The 17,575-nt window shown below is 42.7% G+C and overlaps 2 protein-coding genes across 2 annotated transcripts in view; one reads left to right on the plus strand and one right to left on the minus strand.

Annotated features, from left to right (window-relative positions):
• Positions 1–15,759, plus strand: part of LOC307111071 (uncharacterized protein) — a gene marked incomplete at both ends in the record, with an annotated part of 28,071 nt that extends 12,312 nt beyond the window's left edge. Inside the window, one exon of the mRNA XM_079790773.1 lies at positions 14,817–15,759. Coding sequence (XP_079646899.1) covers positions 14,817–15,759 — 943 coding nt within the window. The remainder of the gene's footprint in view (positions 1–14,816) is intronic.
• On the minus strand, positions 4,360–5,306 carry LOC307111285 (olfactory receptor 1N2-like; the record flags this gene model as incomplete). The annotated part of the gene is given in 2 exon segments (XM_079791071.1): positions 4,360–4,382; positions 4,385–5,306. Coding segments are annotated over 2 exon segments (945 nt in total).
• Positions 15,760–17,575: the final 1,816 nt, after the last annotated feature.

The following is a 17,575-nucleotide window of genomic DNA, read 5'->3' on the forward strand; positions in this document are numbered from 1 at the left end:
ACAAGGGGACAACAGTCCTGATTACATAAATATTTACCTGATTCATCAAAAGGAAGGCATATTTGGAAGAAATCCCACTAATAACTGGAGGAATGAATAACAAGTGGAGGTGGATCCTCAGGGTGCTGGACAAGAAAGTTATGGAACATAAGGCACATAAGGCTAGATAGGGTAAATTTGTTTGATGTGGGAGCCTTCTCATATGAGGAACACCTAGAACGAGTTCTCCTACACAGCTGGGATCCTTGACAGGCTTGGAAATAATGGCAGCCTACAATAAATGAAATGCAGATGCTAGAACCCCTCGGTAAAGTACTGAAGAGGTCAGAATCTTAGGTACATGGCCATATGAGAATGCATTTATTATAGGAGACCAGAGAATCCACCAGCTACTATGTTCCCCAAGAAGGAACAGAAGATACTCCCTTCACTAAAGCAATAAAGAATACAGCAATAAAGAATTCAGTGATTCTGAGGTCATCAGAATCACTGAAAAGTTGACTGGGGGATCTCTTCCCTAGGACAGACTGATAGGAAATGCTAAAATGGAGCTTGGCTCTCTGGTGTCAACAGGGATAAAGTTTCCTGGGGCATCAGAAGCCCAGGAGGCAGCACTTAACCATCAAAGTATGTGACTGAAATGGCAAATACCAAAATGTGCAACAAGGCCAGATCTCCTATAGAGATCTGTTGTAATGGCTAATACACTGTGGTATTTCTAAGGCTGAGGTAGATGAGAAGCCAATGAGGGTATTGCTTTAATTATATAATAAAAAAATAAAAAATAGTATGTGGCAAGCTGATGGTAGCTTTTGAAAAAAAAAAAAAAATCATGATCCATCACCCAGTTTTAAACTTGAATCAGGGTTTAAACAAGCAATCATACAATGGAACTATAGAGTGTCCCCAAGAAATGTATACAAACACTTTGAATAATTATAAAGGCAGTGTTTACTAAAAGGCATTTGATATTCAAAATTGAGCTATCAGCTGTTACAGAGTGTATACATTTTTTTTTTTGAAAACTCTTTGGAAGTGACAAATGCCTTACGCTGATATTATTGTTAACATAATCCTATCTAATAAAAGAGTAATATGCAAATTGACCATACCTCCGCTACACCCACAAGCCACGCCCACCATCCAATCAGGGGCAAGTATGCAAATTAACCCAACCAAGATGGCTGCAGCCACGGAGAGAGCAGGAGGCTTGGGTTTCCCCAGCAATGGAGGAAGCCAAGCTTTCTGCCTGCCCTGGCCTGCCTTGGCCTCCGCTTAAGGCTATAAAGTTTCAATTATAGAAGATAAATAAATCCCAACAAAAATGGCAGCAGCCACGGAGCTGGAGAGAGCAGGAGGCTTGAGTTGCCCCTGGCGATGGAGGAAGCCAAGTTTCCGCAGCCCTGGCCTGCCTTGGCCTCTGCTTAAGGCTACAAAGTTTCAATTATAGAAGATAAATAAATCCCAACAAAAATGGCTGCGGCCACAGAGCGAGCAGGAGGCTTGGCTCCGCTCAAGGCTACCAAGTTTCAATTATAGAAGATAAATAAATCCCAGATACCAGGGCCTCCACTTGGGTCGCCGGAGGGCATGGCCAGCCTGCAAACCACCACAGGCCCCTCGCCCAGGCCGCCCCACGCCCCAAGGGAACCCCCACCCTGATCCGGGACACCCTTCAGGGCAAACCAGCTGGCCCCCACCCATGCACCAGGCCTCTATACTACCTAATAAAAGAATAATATGCAAATTGACCATCAATCCAACATACAAGATGGCTGCCCCCATGTGGTCAAAGGTGACTGCCCCCATGTGGACACAAGATGGCCACCGCAAGATGGCCAGCAGAGGAGGGCAGTTGGGAGGGACCAGGCCTGCAAGGGAGGACAGTTGGGGGCGATCAAGCCTGCAGGGGAGGGCAGTTAGGGGTGACCAGGTCGGCAGAGGAGGAAAGTTGGGGGCGAGGGGCCTGCAGGGAAGGGCAGTTGGGGGGGACCCAGGCCTGCAGGGGAGATCAGTTGGGGGGGACCAGGCCTGCAGGGGAGGGCAGTTAGGGGTGACCAGGCCTGCAGGGGAGGACAGTTAGGGGTGACCAGGTCTGCAGGGGAGGATAGTTAGGGGTGACCAGGCCTGCAGGGGAGGGCAGTTAGGGGCAAACAGGCTGGCAAGGGAGCAGTTAGGCATCAATCAGGCTGGCAGGGGAGTGTTTAGGGGGTGATCAGGCTGGCAGGCAGAAGCGGTTAGGGGCAATCAGGAAGGCAGGCAGGAGAGCAGTTGGGAGCCAGCAGTTCTGGATTGTGAGAGGGATGTCCGACTGCCCGTTTAGGCCTGATCCAGGTAGGGGATTGGAGAGGGGTCCCAGATTGGAGAGGGTGCAGGCTGGGCTGAGGGACACCCCCACCCGTGCACGAATTTCGTGCACCGGGCCTCTAGTTAAAGCATAATATGCTAATGATATGCTAAGGCCACTCAACTGCTCGCTATGACATGCACTGACCACCAGGGGCAGACGCTCCGACTGGTAGGTTAGCTTGCTGCTAGGTTCTGGCCGATCAGGACTGAGCAAGACAGGCTGGACATGCCCTGGAGCCCTCCTGTGGTCCCTCCCCGGCCCCAACCATGCACAGGTGGGGTCCCTTGGCCTGGCCTGCACCCTCTCACAATCCGGGACCCCTCGGGGGATGTCGGAGAGCCGGTTTCAGCCCAATCCCACAGGCCAGGCCGAGGGACCCCCACTGGTGCATGAATGTGTGCACTAGGCCTCTAGGTTAAAATAATACGTAATAGTGAAATAAATGTTATTCAGAGGTAGAAAGTGTATAGCAAGTCCCAAGAATTTTTCTGGAGAGACAGAGAATTAAAGCAGACAAAGAATTAAAAACTGAACTAGGTGTAAAAGGATCAAGCCAGGATTAAGTATTTAGGAACTTCTCAGCGCTCTATTCCCACCCCCACCCCACCCCCAGTAATTTTTGTCTTCCTAATTGTTACTAGGGTAAACCATTTACCAGGTATTTTCATACCTTATTTCATCTGTCCTTTTGCTGCCAGGAAGAAAATCCCACAACAATATTCTCAAACCTGGTTGCACTCGAGTTACCAGTTTTATCATTTTGTTTTTATGAAAGACACTAGGATCTCTTCTCTAGAGAGTTCTGAAGCCCTAGGAAATACTAATCTGCAACTAGGATTCAAAAGCATTGACAATAGGGAGAGAGAGCCACAAAGAACAGAACTGACCAAGAGACTTAATGGAAACTGAACTGGTAAAGAAAGGCAAGACCCACCTTCAGAGAGATAACAGCTGCAAACATTTCCAAAGTTGGACTGCAATGGCTCCAAGAACAAGCATGACCCTCTGTAACTAGCCTGTCCCTATGGAATCTTTCTTCATCAATTCAAATGAGCTCACACGTTAAACCTCAATAAAATGTCAACTCATGGGTAAAACTGTACCTGGCACATTTTTTTCTTCCTTTTGTGCTCCAACACTTATTATGGAAACTATCACTACCTGATTTGATTAACAATAAACAGAACATGTTTCTACCATGTATAAACATGGACAGTATCTTACTTATTTGGACATTTTGTCAGTACTGTATAGCATAGTACCTGGCCTATGATACTACTATGTACATGGTAGGCACCAACATATACATATTAGCTTTAATATGAATATTTCTCTTAGTACAAACATTAGCATTGAGCAGCAGGATACTCAAGCATGTAAGAGTGTGGACTCCTGAGTCAGACAAGAAACAAATTTCAACCTTCTCTTCCACTTATAACATAGTTTCCCCATCTGTAAAATTTGATCATCATAGTACCATATCCAAGATGATTATAATTAGGGAACTAATAGTAAATGGCATAATACATTTAGAGAGATAATAAAGTGGAACAAAGTAAATATTAAGCTTTATGGAAAAATCATCACGATTGGACATATATTGTCATTAACTGCAACTATAAGTGCAACTACATAGCACATGGGGAGGTGGATTCAGTATTCCCTCTGCCTGACACAGTATCTGGCAAATGAGAGAGATTAATAAATGTTGAGTTGCATGTTTAAAAATTCACACTTTAATTAGGACAGTAAATAAATGAAGTTTTAATTGGCCTTTACCCCCTTTAGCTGAGATCACCATTCAAACCAAGGAAATAGTGACAACATTTATCATAGTATATGTCCTTTATGAAATATGCTGACTTACATACATTGTAGGATTTGGAGGGTTTAAGAGAATGATTTCTAGATCACTCTTCTCTAATAGCTAAGTAAATGTGATAGAGGATCATATTTCTTCACAAACACAGGGTTTCTTCAGAGTGTAACGTCAAAATACGGATACAAGGTTAGAGTGCCTGGGAAGAGAGTTGTGAATTCCAAAAAGCCTTCTCAGTGCAGTCTTCATGTCATTGTTCCTGAGGCTGTAAATGAAGGGGTTGAGCATGGGAGTCACCACTGTGTAAAATACAGCTGCAACCTTGTCCTTCCCCCCTGAGTGTGATGAAGGGGGGCACAGATAGACACCAATTGCTGTACCATAGAACAAGAAGACCACAGTGAGGTGGGACCCACAAGTGGAGAAGGCCTTTTGCCTGCCAGAGACAGATGGGACCCTAAGGATAGAGGAGATGATGTGTGCATATGACAGGATAATCAGGAAGAGAGGGCCAGTAAGTATCATGGAGGCCACAGTGAACAAGGCTACCTGGTTGGTGCTGGTGTCTGAGCAAGAGAGCTGCAGCAGAGGGACCACGTCACAGAAGAAGTGATGGATGGTGTTGCCTGCACAGAAAGAAAGCCTAGCCATGAGCAGGGTGTGTAAGAGGGCAGCGAGGATGGTGAGAACCCAGCATGCTATGAGAAAAAGCACGCACACAAGAGGACTCATGAGTGTGGAGTAGTGCAGAGGCTTGCAGATGGCCACATAGCGATCATAAGCCATCACCCCCAAGAGGAAGTCGTCCAATGCCCCAAATGTCATGAAAAACTGCATCTGGGCCAAGCAACCCCCATATGATATGGTCTGACTATGTGTCTGGATGTTCACCAGCATCTTGGGGATTGTGGTGGAAGAAAAGCAGGCATCGGCAAATGAGAGGTTGGCCAGGAAGAAGTACATGGGGGTGTGAAGGTGAGGGTCAAAGCTGATGGCCAGGATGATGAGCAGGTTCCCCAAAACAGTGACCAGGTACATGCCCAGGAAGATGCCAAATAGGAGAGGCTGCTGCGCTGGGCTCTCAGAGAGACCCAAGAGGAGGAATTCAGTGACACTGGACTGGTTAATTCTGTCCATGCCACCACTCTTTCTAGGAAGAGAAAAGAGATACAGGAAACTTGCACAAAAAGTAACACTTGTGGGTCCTCAATGATATAGTCATATTTTATTCAGTAGATTATACTATAAATGTCCCTAGACCCTCCCTCCTGGATCTCCCCTAATTCTTCCCTATTCTTCAGTTTAGCTGATAAGAGAGAGCAAGTAAACAGAGAGATTAAAACACAAAAGCAAAGTGGTAGGTATTGGTTGGGGATGTGAGTTCCAGGTTACTTCCATGCATGCTATATAGCACATGGGCATAAAGAGCTGCCATTTGCTGAACCGAAAGCACTATACATTGCAGCATCTAACCAAATGCTCTGTGTAGTGCATGCTTTTGTTATCTGACGTCACAGATAGTTACACAAGGCTCAATGAAATTAAGTCACAAAGTCACAAAGAGGAAATACAGCATTTCCACGTCCTTAAACACCCTGCATCACGGCCACCTCTGAGCTGAACCTCTTCCTCTGCAGGAGGCAGACCTAGGTGACTCAGTTCCCACTGCTCACCTCAGGATGTCTGGGACAGTGCACAGGGATGCTGACTGCGATCTTTGTGTGTCTCTGAGGGAAAACACAACCCTGCCTGCCCCTTTCTTGCAGCACTCACCATATTACTCTGGCCCAAACAGCATGCACCCCCAAAGGAGCCCACCCTGTTCCGGGGTTCTGCCTATGGTCTCAGAGGATCATGCTTTAAGCATGCAGGGTTCTTCTTAGCCGATAGCAGTTGAGAAGGTTGAAAGGAGCCGGTGAGGCTGGTTTCATTGAGCCAGCTGGAGAGCAGCAACCCTGACTGCAGTGATGGGTGTTAGACATCCTTTGTGCACCTTGTCACGGGAGTATTTCTAGGTTCAGAGCCTCTGGAGTATGATTCCCCTGGCTGATCCTCAGAGACAAACATGAAGTAATTGCTCTAGCCTCATACTCTGGCTCCCTAGGCCAGGCTCACCAAGGAGCATGGGAGGAGTGCAGAGCATACTAGGGTGGGGGGCGGAGGGGTTACATTTGATCAGTTTTGTGCCCAGGGATGAGAGTGTCTTTGATCTCAGGGTAGTGGTTGCTCTGGGGTATCTCCTCGGAAAGCTGGAAACTAGGGCAGAAGGAGATCAGGACAGGAGGTAGAATATAGCAAACTTTGACTCCAAACCTGGCCAAAAGGTTTTCTGGCCCCGCTACCTTGGGGGAGAGGGGGTTGTTTGACTTCTCTGAGCCTCTGGATTTCAGGTTGTTGCTAAAAGGGTCATTAGCTTAGGCTGCTGGTTCCTACCCACCAAAACAGTCCTTGAGAAACTAAGGTAAACAAAATAATCTAGGAGAAACCCATGAGGGAAAGGAAGACAGTTATGAGCTGGAATAGAATGTGGGGCAGAAAGCTAGGTTGAGAATTGGTCTAGGGAAGAGGTCTATTGCTACTCTGTGAGAGGATGTTGGTGCGGGGGGAGGAATTAATTCAAAGACCCTGACTCTGAGGAATATCGGGTGGGGAGAGGAACCATGGTTGTCTTATGGCACAAACAATTATGAAAAGTGGCCCTGATGGCTTCTTATCCTGACTCTTCCTGAGGGGCCAGAGGACATCATGACCCTGCTGGCTTAATATAAAAGGACTAGCAGTGACTCTGGGTCCTCTTAAATGCTAAAAGGCTACCCTGCTACCAGAATATGTCCTGGGTCTGTAAAGCCAATAAGGTAGCAACGATGGGGGATTCCCCAAATCCTAGTGATATAGATTGGGACTGCCTGGAAGAGGAAGCTTACCACCATGAACTGGGTCCATCCCCCTTAAAGTATGTCCTATAACAACTCAAAAAACAACAATACATGGTAAGAAACTGAAACAGAGGTCCAAGATTTGACTTGATTGAAAATTACAAATTTATTAAAGATTTTATGTAATTAGCAGATGAAAAGGTGTGCTAACTGGTTCTCCCCATATTTCCTGCTATTTGCTAAGCTCCTAAGTCTGGATCCAGTTGCATTTGGAGACAGAGGAGAGAGAGACACCAGAAAGGAAAGAATCTGGGCCTCACCTTTATAATTCTGGCTCAGAATTACCTTTAACTTCTTGCAAGATGTGCCAATTGGCTTGCATATCTCATGATCCTCAAATGAATATTGAATCCCCTCAGATTCTTAAGTAATAACAGGATCCATTAGACGTATGGAAATGGTGTGCAATGTCCACCCACCCCAACATTCCCAGGCTCATCTCCAATCTTTTCTCTGCTCTACTGGGTATTCGTGGCATGAAAAATAGCCCATGCTGCTGCTGCAGTCATTAGTGCATATGTCTCCCCAAATAGAAAACTGGAGAAGAGGGCATCAATTATTGAGGAAAAGTGGTATGATACAATGGATAAATCACTTTGCTGAGCACCCCAATGGACAGGAAGCACTAGACAGTCCTGACTATCACTAACACTTATACCTGGCAGTTATTCCCCTGGGAGCACCAGCAAATTCTAAGTCTTCCCTATTCCCTTTACTTAGTCAAGCTCTTTGGAAGGCTGCTACTTTTTAATCCTTCAACTGAATATCCCCAATCAAGGATGGAATATAAGGGTCAGCACAATTGGCCAAACCCCAGGCAGTCATTTTGGCATTGGAAGATGCCCCAGGAAATGGCTGGCCTCAATTACACATCTTCAGCAATTAGCCATTGTGATTTGGTCCAGCCAATGACATCGATTTCTCATTCAGGGTTGCCCGCTTTGAGGTAAAGAACTTGGGAATTCTTTGTTGTCAAATATCTGACAGAAAGGGAAATTTGCCTACAAAAGAACAGTAGTCATATTCACATTAGACTTCTTTTTTTGTTAGTTTTTTTAATATTGATTTCAGATAGGAAGGGAGAGGGATAGAGAGAAACATCAATGATGATTGAGAATCATTGACTGGCTGCCTCCTGCATGCCCCACACTGGGGATTGAGCCCACAACCTGGGCATGTGCCCTGACCAGGAATCGAACCATGACCTCCTGGTTCATAGGTCGATGCTCAACCACTGACCTATGCCGGCCGGCCGGGCACATCAGACTTCTTAATAGCTACACTGAATGTAAAAAGACACTGAAATTTTTTAATGCATAAGAGGGATACAACTTTGAACCCATAATTTTATATCCAGCAAGTTGCCATTCAAATGCAGACATATTACAAATATTCTTAGATATATAAAGACTCGAAAGGTTTGCAACAAAGAGACTCGTAGAAGAATCACTTAAATAAAACGATAAACATTTTTAGGAAATAATATAAGATATATGGAAATGGAAAATGGTCAAATATCTTGATAAAATTTTTGGTTTTTTAAATACTTAAACTAAAAGAAAATGAGAGAGTATATCTATTAAATCAGAATTAAAATTCCTACAAATAGTTATCAAAAGACAATCAACCTGCCCCGAACAGTTTTTCTCAGTGGTTAGAGTGTTTGCCCACAGACCAAAGGGTCTTGGATTTGATTCCCGGTCAAGGGCACATACTTTGGTTGTGGATTTGATCCCCTGCCCCAGTTGGGGTGTTTATAGGAGGCAACCAACCAATATGTCTCTCTCATGTCAATGTTTCTGTTTCTCTCTCTCTCTCTCTCTCTCTCTCTCTCTCTCTCTCTCTCTCTCTCTCTCTCCTTTCTTCCCCCTTCCACTCTGTCTGAAAATCAATGGTAAAAATATCCTCAGGTGCGGATTTAAAAAAAAATAAAGACAGCCCAGCTGGTGTGGCTCAATGATTGAGTGTCAACCTATGAACCGGGTGGTCATGGTTCGATTCCCAGTCAGGGCACATGCCCAGGTTATGGACTCAATCCCCAGTAGGGGGTGGGCAGGAAGCAGCCAATCAATGATTCTCTCTCATCATCGATGTTTCTATCTCTCTCCCTCTCCCTTCCTCTCTGAAATCAATGAAAATATATTTTTTAAAAGAATAAAAATGGGTCAACTCTTTCTATAAAGAATGTGTAGGAATGACCAATAGGTACATGAAAATGTTTTCAACATCATTAGGAATTGGGGAAGTGTTCATTAAAACCACAAGATAACACTCCATATGCTCTAGAATGACAAAAAAATATTTTTAACTCTAATATTTCTATTGTGAGAGAATATTTTGTTTTCTGGTTTATTTACTTGAGAAAACCAAAGTCCAGAGAGGATAAGCAAACCTCATAAAGTCACAGAGCAGTCATTTAGAGTTTGAGGATTGGGACTGGGCATGAACCAAGTTTTTCCCACAATGGATACTTTAGAGACTGGTATTCCCAGATGTCTCTGAAACTTCCCTCAGAGAGCTCTGGGGATTGTGCTAGAAGCTGCATGTTTTCCTGGGATCCTAGTCAGGCTGACTGACTCAGGATCTAGGATGCTCTTCTCTCATTTCTTCTTCTGTAGAGTAGATGGGGCTTCCATATACCAGGGGTCCCTTCTGCCTTAAACATAGGGGAAGATGCTATCTTTCCATTTGGTCATCAAATATGACTTCAGTCTTGACAACTGAGAACTGAGAACAGAATAATCAAACATCTACCTTAACATGAAGAAATAAGCAGCTCTTCTTGGCCCAGCTCAGGACTGACAGTAAGTCATTGGCCATATGTCAAGAGAAGCAGAATGGTCCACTGTAAATTGTTTCAGGAATCTGTTTTTGGTAACAGGTGTAGTGTTGAACTTGAACAGATTGCAGCAGCTCTTTGAGGTCTGTTTACTCGTTCATAAAATAAGACAGTTGTATTAGATGGCTTAATGTCCTTTAAGTTCCTAAAGGGTGGGGTGGTTAGGTAACTTTGATCCAAAGGACTACTGTCCCAGATTATTAATTTAACCCTTTGTTCCCTGAAACCACCGTTTCCTAAACTCCATATACCCCTGAGAGGGCTTGACATGTGAATGGAGCACATCAGATCATGTTGGCTGTTTTCAAATATATAAAAGCAAGAGAATTGGTGAACATTTCTCAGCATTGGGAAGGGGCATATGAAGATATGCTCACATTAAATCTGAATTCCAAGCATTAATTTCTTGTGCATCTTTTTAAATTAAAACAAAACAATATTTAGTTCAAATGTAAGATATAAACAAACCATGAATTCAGTACTTGTGAAAATACACAATTGATTACTAATTCAACAACCACAATACATTTCTTAAAATATGTTTTTATTTACTTCAGAGAGATGATGGGAGAGGGATAGAGAAATAGAAACATCAATACTGAGAGAGAATAATTGATCCACTGCCCCTTGCATGCCCCCTACTGGGAATAGAGACTGAAACCTGGGCATATGCCCTGACCAGGGATCAAACCATGATCAGGAGGAGATCAGGAGAATGTTCATGGGTCAACATTCAACCACTGAACCACACCAGCTGGGGCATTTTTTCATTTTCACAAACAATTTTGAATACCTTCTATGTACCAGAACATAAGCTAAGCAACTGAAAATCTTCTTTAAGAGTCATCTGTTTTATTAACTATCTCTGTAAATAAAAGGCAATGCTGGTAGCTAAACAATAACACCATACAGTTTCACTGTAGCTTAAAATGTCATTTTACTCTCTACCCATCCATTGATTTATTCAATAGAAAATTACCAAGTACATACTAAGAAGAAACAAGATGAATAAAAATGAGTCCCTGGCACTGAGGACCACACAGTCTAATGGAGATAAGTAATTATAAGGCAATGTATTAAGTGTTCTACCAGAGACCCATATACAGGACTGGGAAGCACAGAAGATAAAGCAATGAACTCCAATGTCTCCAGGTGTTAACACCTGCCTGAGCTCTTGCCAGGTGGAGCAGAGGAGGAGACATTCAGGGAGGTGGAATAGCTAAGCAGCAAAGGCATGCAGGAAAAACATGATGAGTTGTTTGAGGACTGTGAGTGATTCATGGGCAAGAATGTGGAGTGGCATGGCATGCGGGGGAAGTGTCATTGGACAGACAGATGGAGAAGGAATCCTGAAGGGCTGATTATGTCATGATAAGAAACAGCATCGACATTTTCCTGATGTGAGGCAATAAGGAACCTCCCAACAGCCTATGACACAGACTCGGTTATCCCTCTTCACAGAGAGGGAAACTATGGTTCAGAGAGGCTAAATGAATTATTCAATGCATATTAATAGGTTTGCTATAGAAGATGAATCAAAATTTTTCTTCTTTACTCTATGCAACCTAAATATTCTCCTAAGAAGCACATAAATGAGTCTAAGGCAGAGGTTTTAAGTGTATAGATACCGTGACAGTTCCATTTTGAGGGGGAGCATAGGAAATGCCCCCCATGTTATTGTGACACACTCCTCCAGCCTAGACCCTTGGCTAGGGTGTTAGACCATTTGCCATAATAATCAAATTGAACCCAAAAGACATAGTTTTCCCAAAAGTTAATTGTTTTACATTTTATTAGTTTATATGCCCAGAATATCAGAAGAATCAGATTAATTCACTTTGCACATTTTCATTTGGAATCAGTGTAACTGTTTATAATGGGTGATATGCTTCTAGTGAATAATGAGATTCCTGAAGGTTAAGTTACCCTTGAGCAAGAAAAGTAAAAACTGGAATAAATGTTCATTTATTTCCAATTTTCACTATAAATGTGATACAGTTGGATGCATATAAAAGAACATATCACTGTATTTCCTGCTATTTGCTAAGCTCCTAAGTCTAGATCCAGTTGCATTTGGGGACAGAGGAGAGAGAGACACCAGAAAGGAAAGAGTCTGGGCCTCTCATGTAAAAACCATGATTTGAGGCCTTAAGCTTTGCAAGTATAGAAACTGGATCTTATCCAAACATTGGACAGAATGGACTTATTTACATCAATTCACACTCACATAAGATTGATGCATAAGCCAATATTACAAAATATCCTCATTTGCCATGAACTGGAACTGCCCAATTGAATGAATATTTCAATTCTCTAAGGTGATGGATATGTTAATTAACTTGATTGTGGTTATCATTTCACAATGTATCTGTAATTATGCACTAAACATATTAAAACATCACATTGCACCCCTTAAATATATGCAATTTTTATTTGTCAGCTATAGCTCGATAAAGTTGGAATGAATGAATTTGCTGATGGTGCATTTTCTCCTTATTGAACATATGCAGGAAGCTGAGCTAGAGTTAGAATGTGGTTTGGTGAACACTGAAAAGCAGCATAGCAGATCAGAGAACTTAGGCTTTTGATTCGGACAATTTAACTTCAATTCCTAAATGTGTGGCTTTTTGCAAGTTTCTTAACCCCTCGGAACCTCAGTTTCTTAATAAAGATAATCACAGCATCTCTGCACAGTTATCACTTAAGAGAATCTAGTGGCCAGCACATGGCTCGTGCTCAGCAAGTGTTATTATTACTCTGACTTTTTCATTAACTCAGAGCAATGGATATGGATTGGTTAAACCTAAAATCCAATATTTAGTTATGAGGTTAGTTATGAGATTCCTGATGTATCCGAAATATGGTTGCTATGGAAAATAAAGATACCTGAGTCTCAGATCAAAACATCCTCTTCTCTGAATGGGGCTGGAAACAAACAGGTAGTTTGGGGGACGAACTAAGGATTTGACACCTTATATTTAGTTTTGCAATATATCAATCTAAATATAATAAAGCCCTGTGAGAGCAAAGGAGTCAGAAGCAGGAATATAATGTCTATTAGATTTTTAAATACAGATGAAGAGGTTCAAAGTGGGTGGGAAAGCCAGATGAGTGAGAACATCAATGTTGTCAGAGAAAAAGCACAATGATTCCCAGCCTTGTCAGAGGGAATGGGAGCAATATTTTATGTGTTTCCTACAGGCTTTTCTTCAGAAAAGTTGGGAAGATTTGAAAGGGCCTGCATGGACTGGGCTATGATGACAAATTCCTGCTCCCTCACTTGTTCTTTCCTTCACACAGGGTCAGAGGCGTTTGATTTTTGTTCTCCTACTCACTTGTCAGAGCTGCCTTTCAGAGAGTACACCCTGATCAACTTGACAGAACTCCCCCAATCTCCAAGTCTTCTGGATGGTCACTTGGATTAATTCAATGAATCAATCACATCCTTCATACTTTTAAAAGAATTTTTTCATTACAAAGATAATACATTCTGGGACGGTGGGGTAAGGGGGAGAGATCAACCAAAGGACTTATATGCATGCATATAAGCCTAATCAATGGACACAGACAACAGGGGGGTAAGGGCATGAATGGGGGGGGGGGTAATGGGGGGATAAGGACATATATGTAATACCTTAATCAATAAAGAAATTAAAAAATAAAATAAAATGTCCTAAAAAAAAAACAAAACGATAATACATTCTGATAAAACTGAGTAATGCAGAAGGTGGCACCCACAACCTTCTGACACATACTCACTTCTCAGAAGAAAATACTATTGACCTCTACACGTGTTTATTTCAGTGTCCTTACTCATATACCAACATTTATGTTTTAACTTTACAAAAATGAAATTATGAATATACATGCTGTTCTGAAATGTCACCTTTTTAAAAAATATTTTAAATAAATTGTATGGTTATTTTATTTATAATTATACTAGAAGCCCGTTGCACGAAGTTTCGTGCAATAGACTTTCCTTCACCTGGCTGTCAGCACCAGTTTTCCGCCAGCACCAGTTTTCGTCTGGCCACCCGCGGATCCGAGCGCCTCCCAAAGGCTGAAGGCGAGACTCAGGAGGCGCTCCGATGGGGGGGGGGGGGGGGGGTTGGCCAGAGGAAAACTGGTGCTGGCGGAAAACTGGTGCCGGCAGCCACGCAATAGGCCACCCCGAATTCCACCACCAGCGTCTTCCACCGGCCCCATGGGTCCTCCCACAGCACCGGCCGTTTAGGCGGGCGGGAAGAGCTGGGGGGGGGCAGGGACTCACGAGTCCCCGCCCCCCGCTCGTACCGCCAGCCAATCGGCCACCCTGAGTCCCGCCCCCACGCCTCCAGCCAGCCCAATCGTGGGCGTAGCGGAGTGATGCAATTTGCATATTACCTTTTTATTATGTAGGATATGATCAATTATTTTAATTAATTATAATTAACCCTTTCCACTCGCTTGCTTTTTTCTCGATTCCTTTATTCTAATGCTAACCGTGTCGAGTCACACTCGACATCTGAGTGCAAAAGGTTAAGCAAAATGTTACTTAGTTAATGACATAACTATTCAGGAAAGTTATAATTATTCAGTGTGCTGATAGGATGAGTGCCATCCAGAGCACCTTCCATACTCCCTGCCATGTTTCATGGGGACAGCTGAAATTATTTGAAGGAGCATTGGATATCTGGTCAAGTGCTGACACCAATCTATAACTTTACAAATCATCTGATCCAAGTGGTCTTTCCTAATGTGCATAGTTATAAATTCAAGCTCTCCCAAAGAGAATTGTCTAAAACACAGAACTTTTGTAGGGGCTCAAAAATTTTTAACACAGCTATATTTTACTTTTTGCTACTTATACTTAATACAATTTATTTCATACAGAATTCCAGACATGGAAAGAAGTAACCAGACCAGCATCTATGAGTTTCTTCTCATGGGCCTCTCTGAGCAGCCAGAGCAGCAGCCTCTCCTGTTTGGGCTCTTCCTGGGCATGTACCTGGTCACTGTGCTGGGCAACCTGCTCATCATCCTGGCCATCAGCTCTGACGTGCACCTCCACACCCCCATGTACATCTTCCTGGCCAACTTGTCCTTCTCTGACATTGGTTTCATCTCTACAATAATTCCCAAAATGCTAGGTAATATTGGCTCAGGGAATAAGCTGATTTCTTATGGTGAGTGCCTTACACAACTCTATTTCTTTGGCCTTTTTGCAGATCTAGACAACTTTCTCCTGGCTGTGATGGCATTTGATCGCTATGTGGCCATCAGCCACCCCCTCCATTATGCCATGACCATGAACTCCCAATGCTGTGTCCTTTTGGTGGCTGGGTCATGGGTGGTCACTATCTTCCATGCCTTAGTGCATACCCTCCTAGTGACCAGGCTTTCTTTCTGTGGCCCCAATATCATCCCCCATTTCTTCTGTGATCTGGTCCCCCTCCTGAAGCTAGCCTGCTCCAGTACTTATGTCAATAGCCTGATGCTCATCTTTGTAGCAGGAATATTGTTAATTGGACCCTTTGTCTGCATCCTTACATCTTATTTTTACATTGCATTGGCTATTCTAAGAATTGATTCCCCAAAGGGTAAGCAAAAGGCCTTCTCCAACTGCACCTCCCATCTGTCTATGGTCTCTCTGTTTTATAGTACAGCTATTGGGGTCTATTTATGTCCTCCATCATCCACCTCAGGTGGAAAGAACAGAGTCTTCTCAGTGATGTACACAGTGGTCACCCCCATGCTGAACCCTTTCATCTACAGCCTGAGAAACAGGGATATGAAGGGGGCTCTAGGAAAGCTACTCAGAAGAAAAACACTCTAACACTCTTTTCAGGACCTTAGGGTCCTGACTCTCAGAACTGAGAGTCGAAAATGGGCCTCTGGAGAGCCCAACAACTGTAACTTCTCTAAAACTGAGACTCCTGTTTTTCTCGTGTTTATATTTCACAGTGCAGATTGACATCTGAGGACAGGGAGAGAATCTGTGATAGCCAATCTCCAACCATCTTTGTGAAGTGGCCATGCTTTGAGTAGTGTACTACACATTTCCACAACAGTTCTTATTTTTACTGGATGACTAAGAAAAGTCCACCGGTGGGGGCTTGTATACATATAAAATGAAAATAAAAGTCCAAATTTTTTGTTTAGCTCACGTTATAAAGGAGCTATAGAAGATATATATCTCTAGCTCAAGAATAAAAGATTCATCATGTCTGGTAGAATGAAATACAAAGGAAATGACCAGATACTTTACACTTAAACAGGCAGTATTCTAGAAAAGAATAAGAACAAAGCTTTAATTTAAGTCCTGGGTTCCAGTGTTGGCTTTGCCATCAATGAACTGTGCGACTGCTAGATAATCACTTAATGTCTCTGAGACTTGGTTCCCTTATTTATAAGTTAAAGTAATTGGATTATGTTAGTCTAAGCCCCTCCACACATATACCCACCCTAGTTCTAATTATATTTAGTATTTTAGTGACAAAAACTCAAGACTTGATGTCAGAAGTTACAAGTCAGAACCGAAAGTCCACCACTTTCATACTATGTAACTTCAGGAAAGTTCTTTGTCTCAGTTATGGTTTCTTTTTCTGTAAAACTGAAAGAATAACTACATCATTGGATTCCTCTAAGTAGTAAATAATATGTTAACTAACTTGGATCACAGTAAATGCTCAATAAAAAACACCTAGGCTGTTTCCATGTCTTGACTGTCCTAAATAATGCTACAATGAACATGGGGTAACTCATATATATGGTTACTGTGAGGATTAAATGACATACAAGCATTTGAACACTTTAAACAGAATGCCTGACACATAGTAAACACTCAATATATGTGAGCTGTTATTATTGCCAACTCTGTCCATTCGATGATGCCGGTGTTCATATGTGTTTCAGATTTTTGAGCACTGACTGATATGAAATCTGATAAATGTCACACTGCCCTAGTGGGTTTGGCTCAGTGGATAGAGCGTTGGCCTGCGGACTGAAGGATCCCAGGTTCGATTCCAGTCAAGGGCATATGCCTGAGTTGCAGGCTCGATCCCCAGTAGGGGGCGTGCAGGAGACAGCCGATCAGTGATTCTCATCATTGATGTTCCTATCTCTCTCTCCCTCTCCCTTCCTCTCTAAAATGAATAAAAAAAAAAAAAAGGAAGGAAGGAAGGAAGGAAGGAAGGAAGGAAGGAAGGAAGGAAGGAAGGTTACACTACTTCCTAGGGAAACTAATGATTTGTGTTCTCAGAATGAACAGAGCATAAGTAAAAGAAAAAAGTGTCCATCCAAGCTGGATACTAAGAATAGTTAGAGAGTTATGAGTAAGATCAAGAAGGAAAGCCTAAGAGAATATCTCTTTACCCCACTATGACCCTTATAAATAAACAAAAAAACAACAACATAGCAACCATATAGAAAAGTGAGCAAGGATATAGTTGGAAAATTCAGAGAAGAAAAGCTAAAATAGTCAAAAAATTACCCCGAGCAATTAGGAAAATAAAAAGTAAACCTCTTGTAGTTTATTTTTTTTTGTCATTAGGTTGGGAAACAGCAAAGAGTTTGCAAATGGTGCTGTCAGGTCATGTGGAAAGGACACTCTCATATGCCCTTAAAGGCTGTATAAATTGGTTTTAACTTTT

The sequence above is a fragment of the Cnephaeus nilssonii genome, assembly GCF_951640355.1.
Source record: "Cnephaeus nilssonii genome assembly, chromosome: 14".
Taxonomy (NCBI): Eukaryota; Metazoa; Chordata; class Mammalia; order Chiroptera; family Vespertilionidae; genus Cnephaeus; species Cnephaeus nilssonii.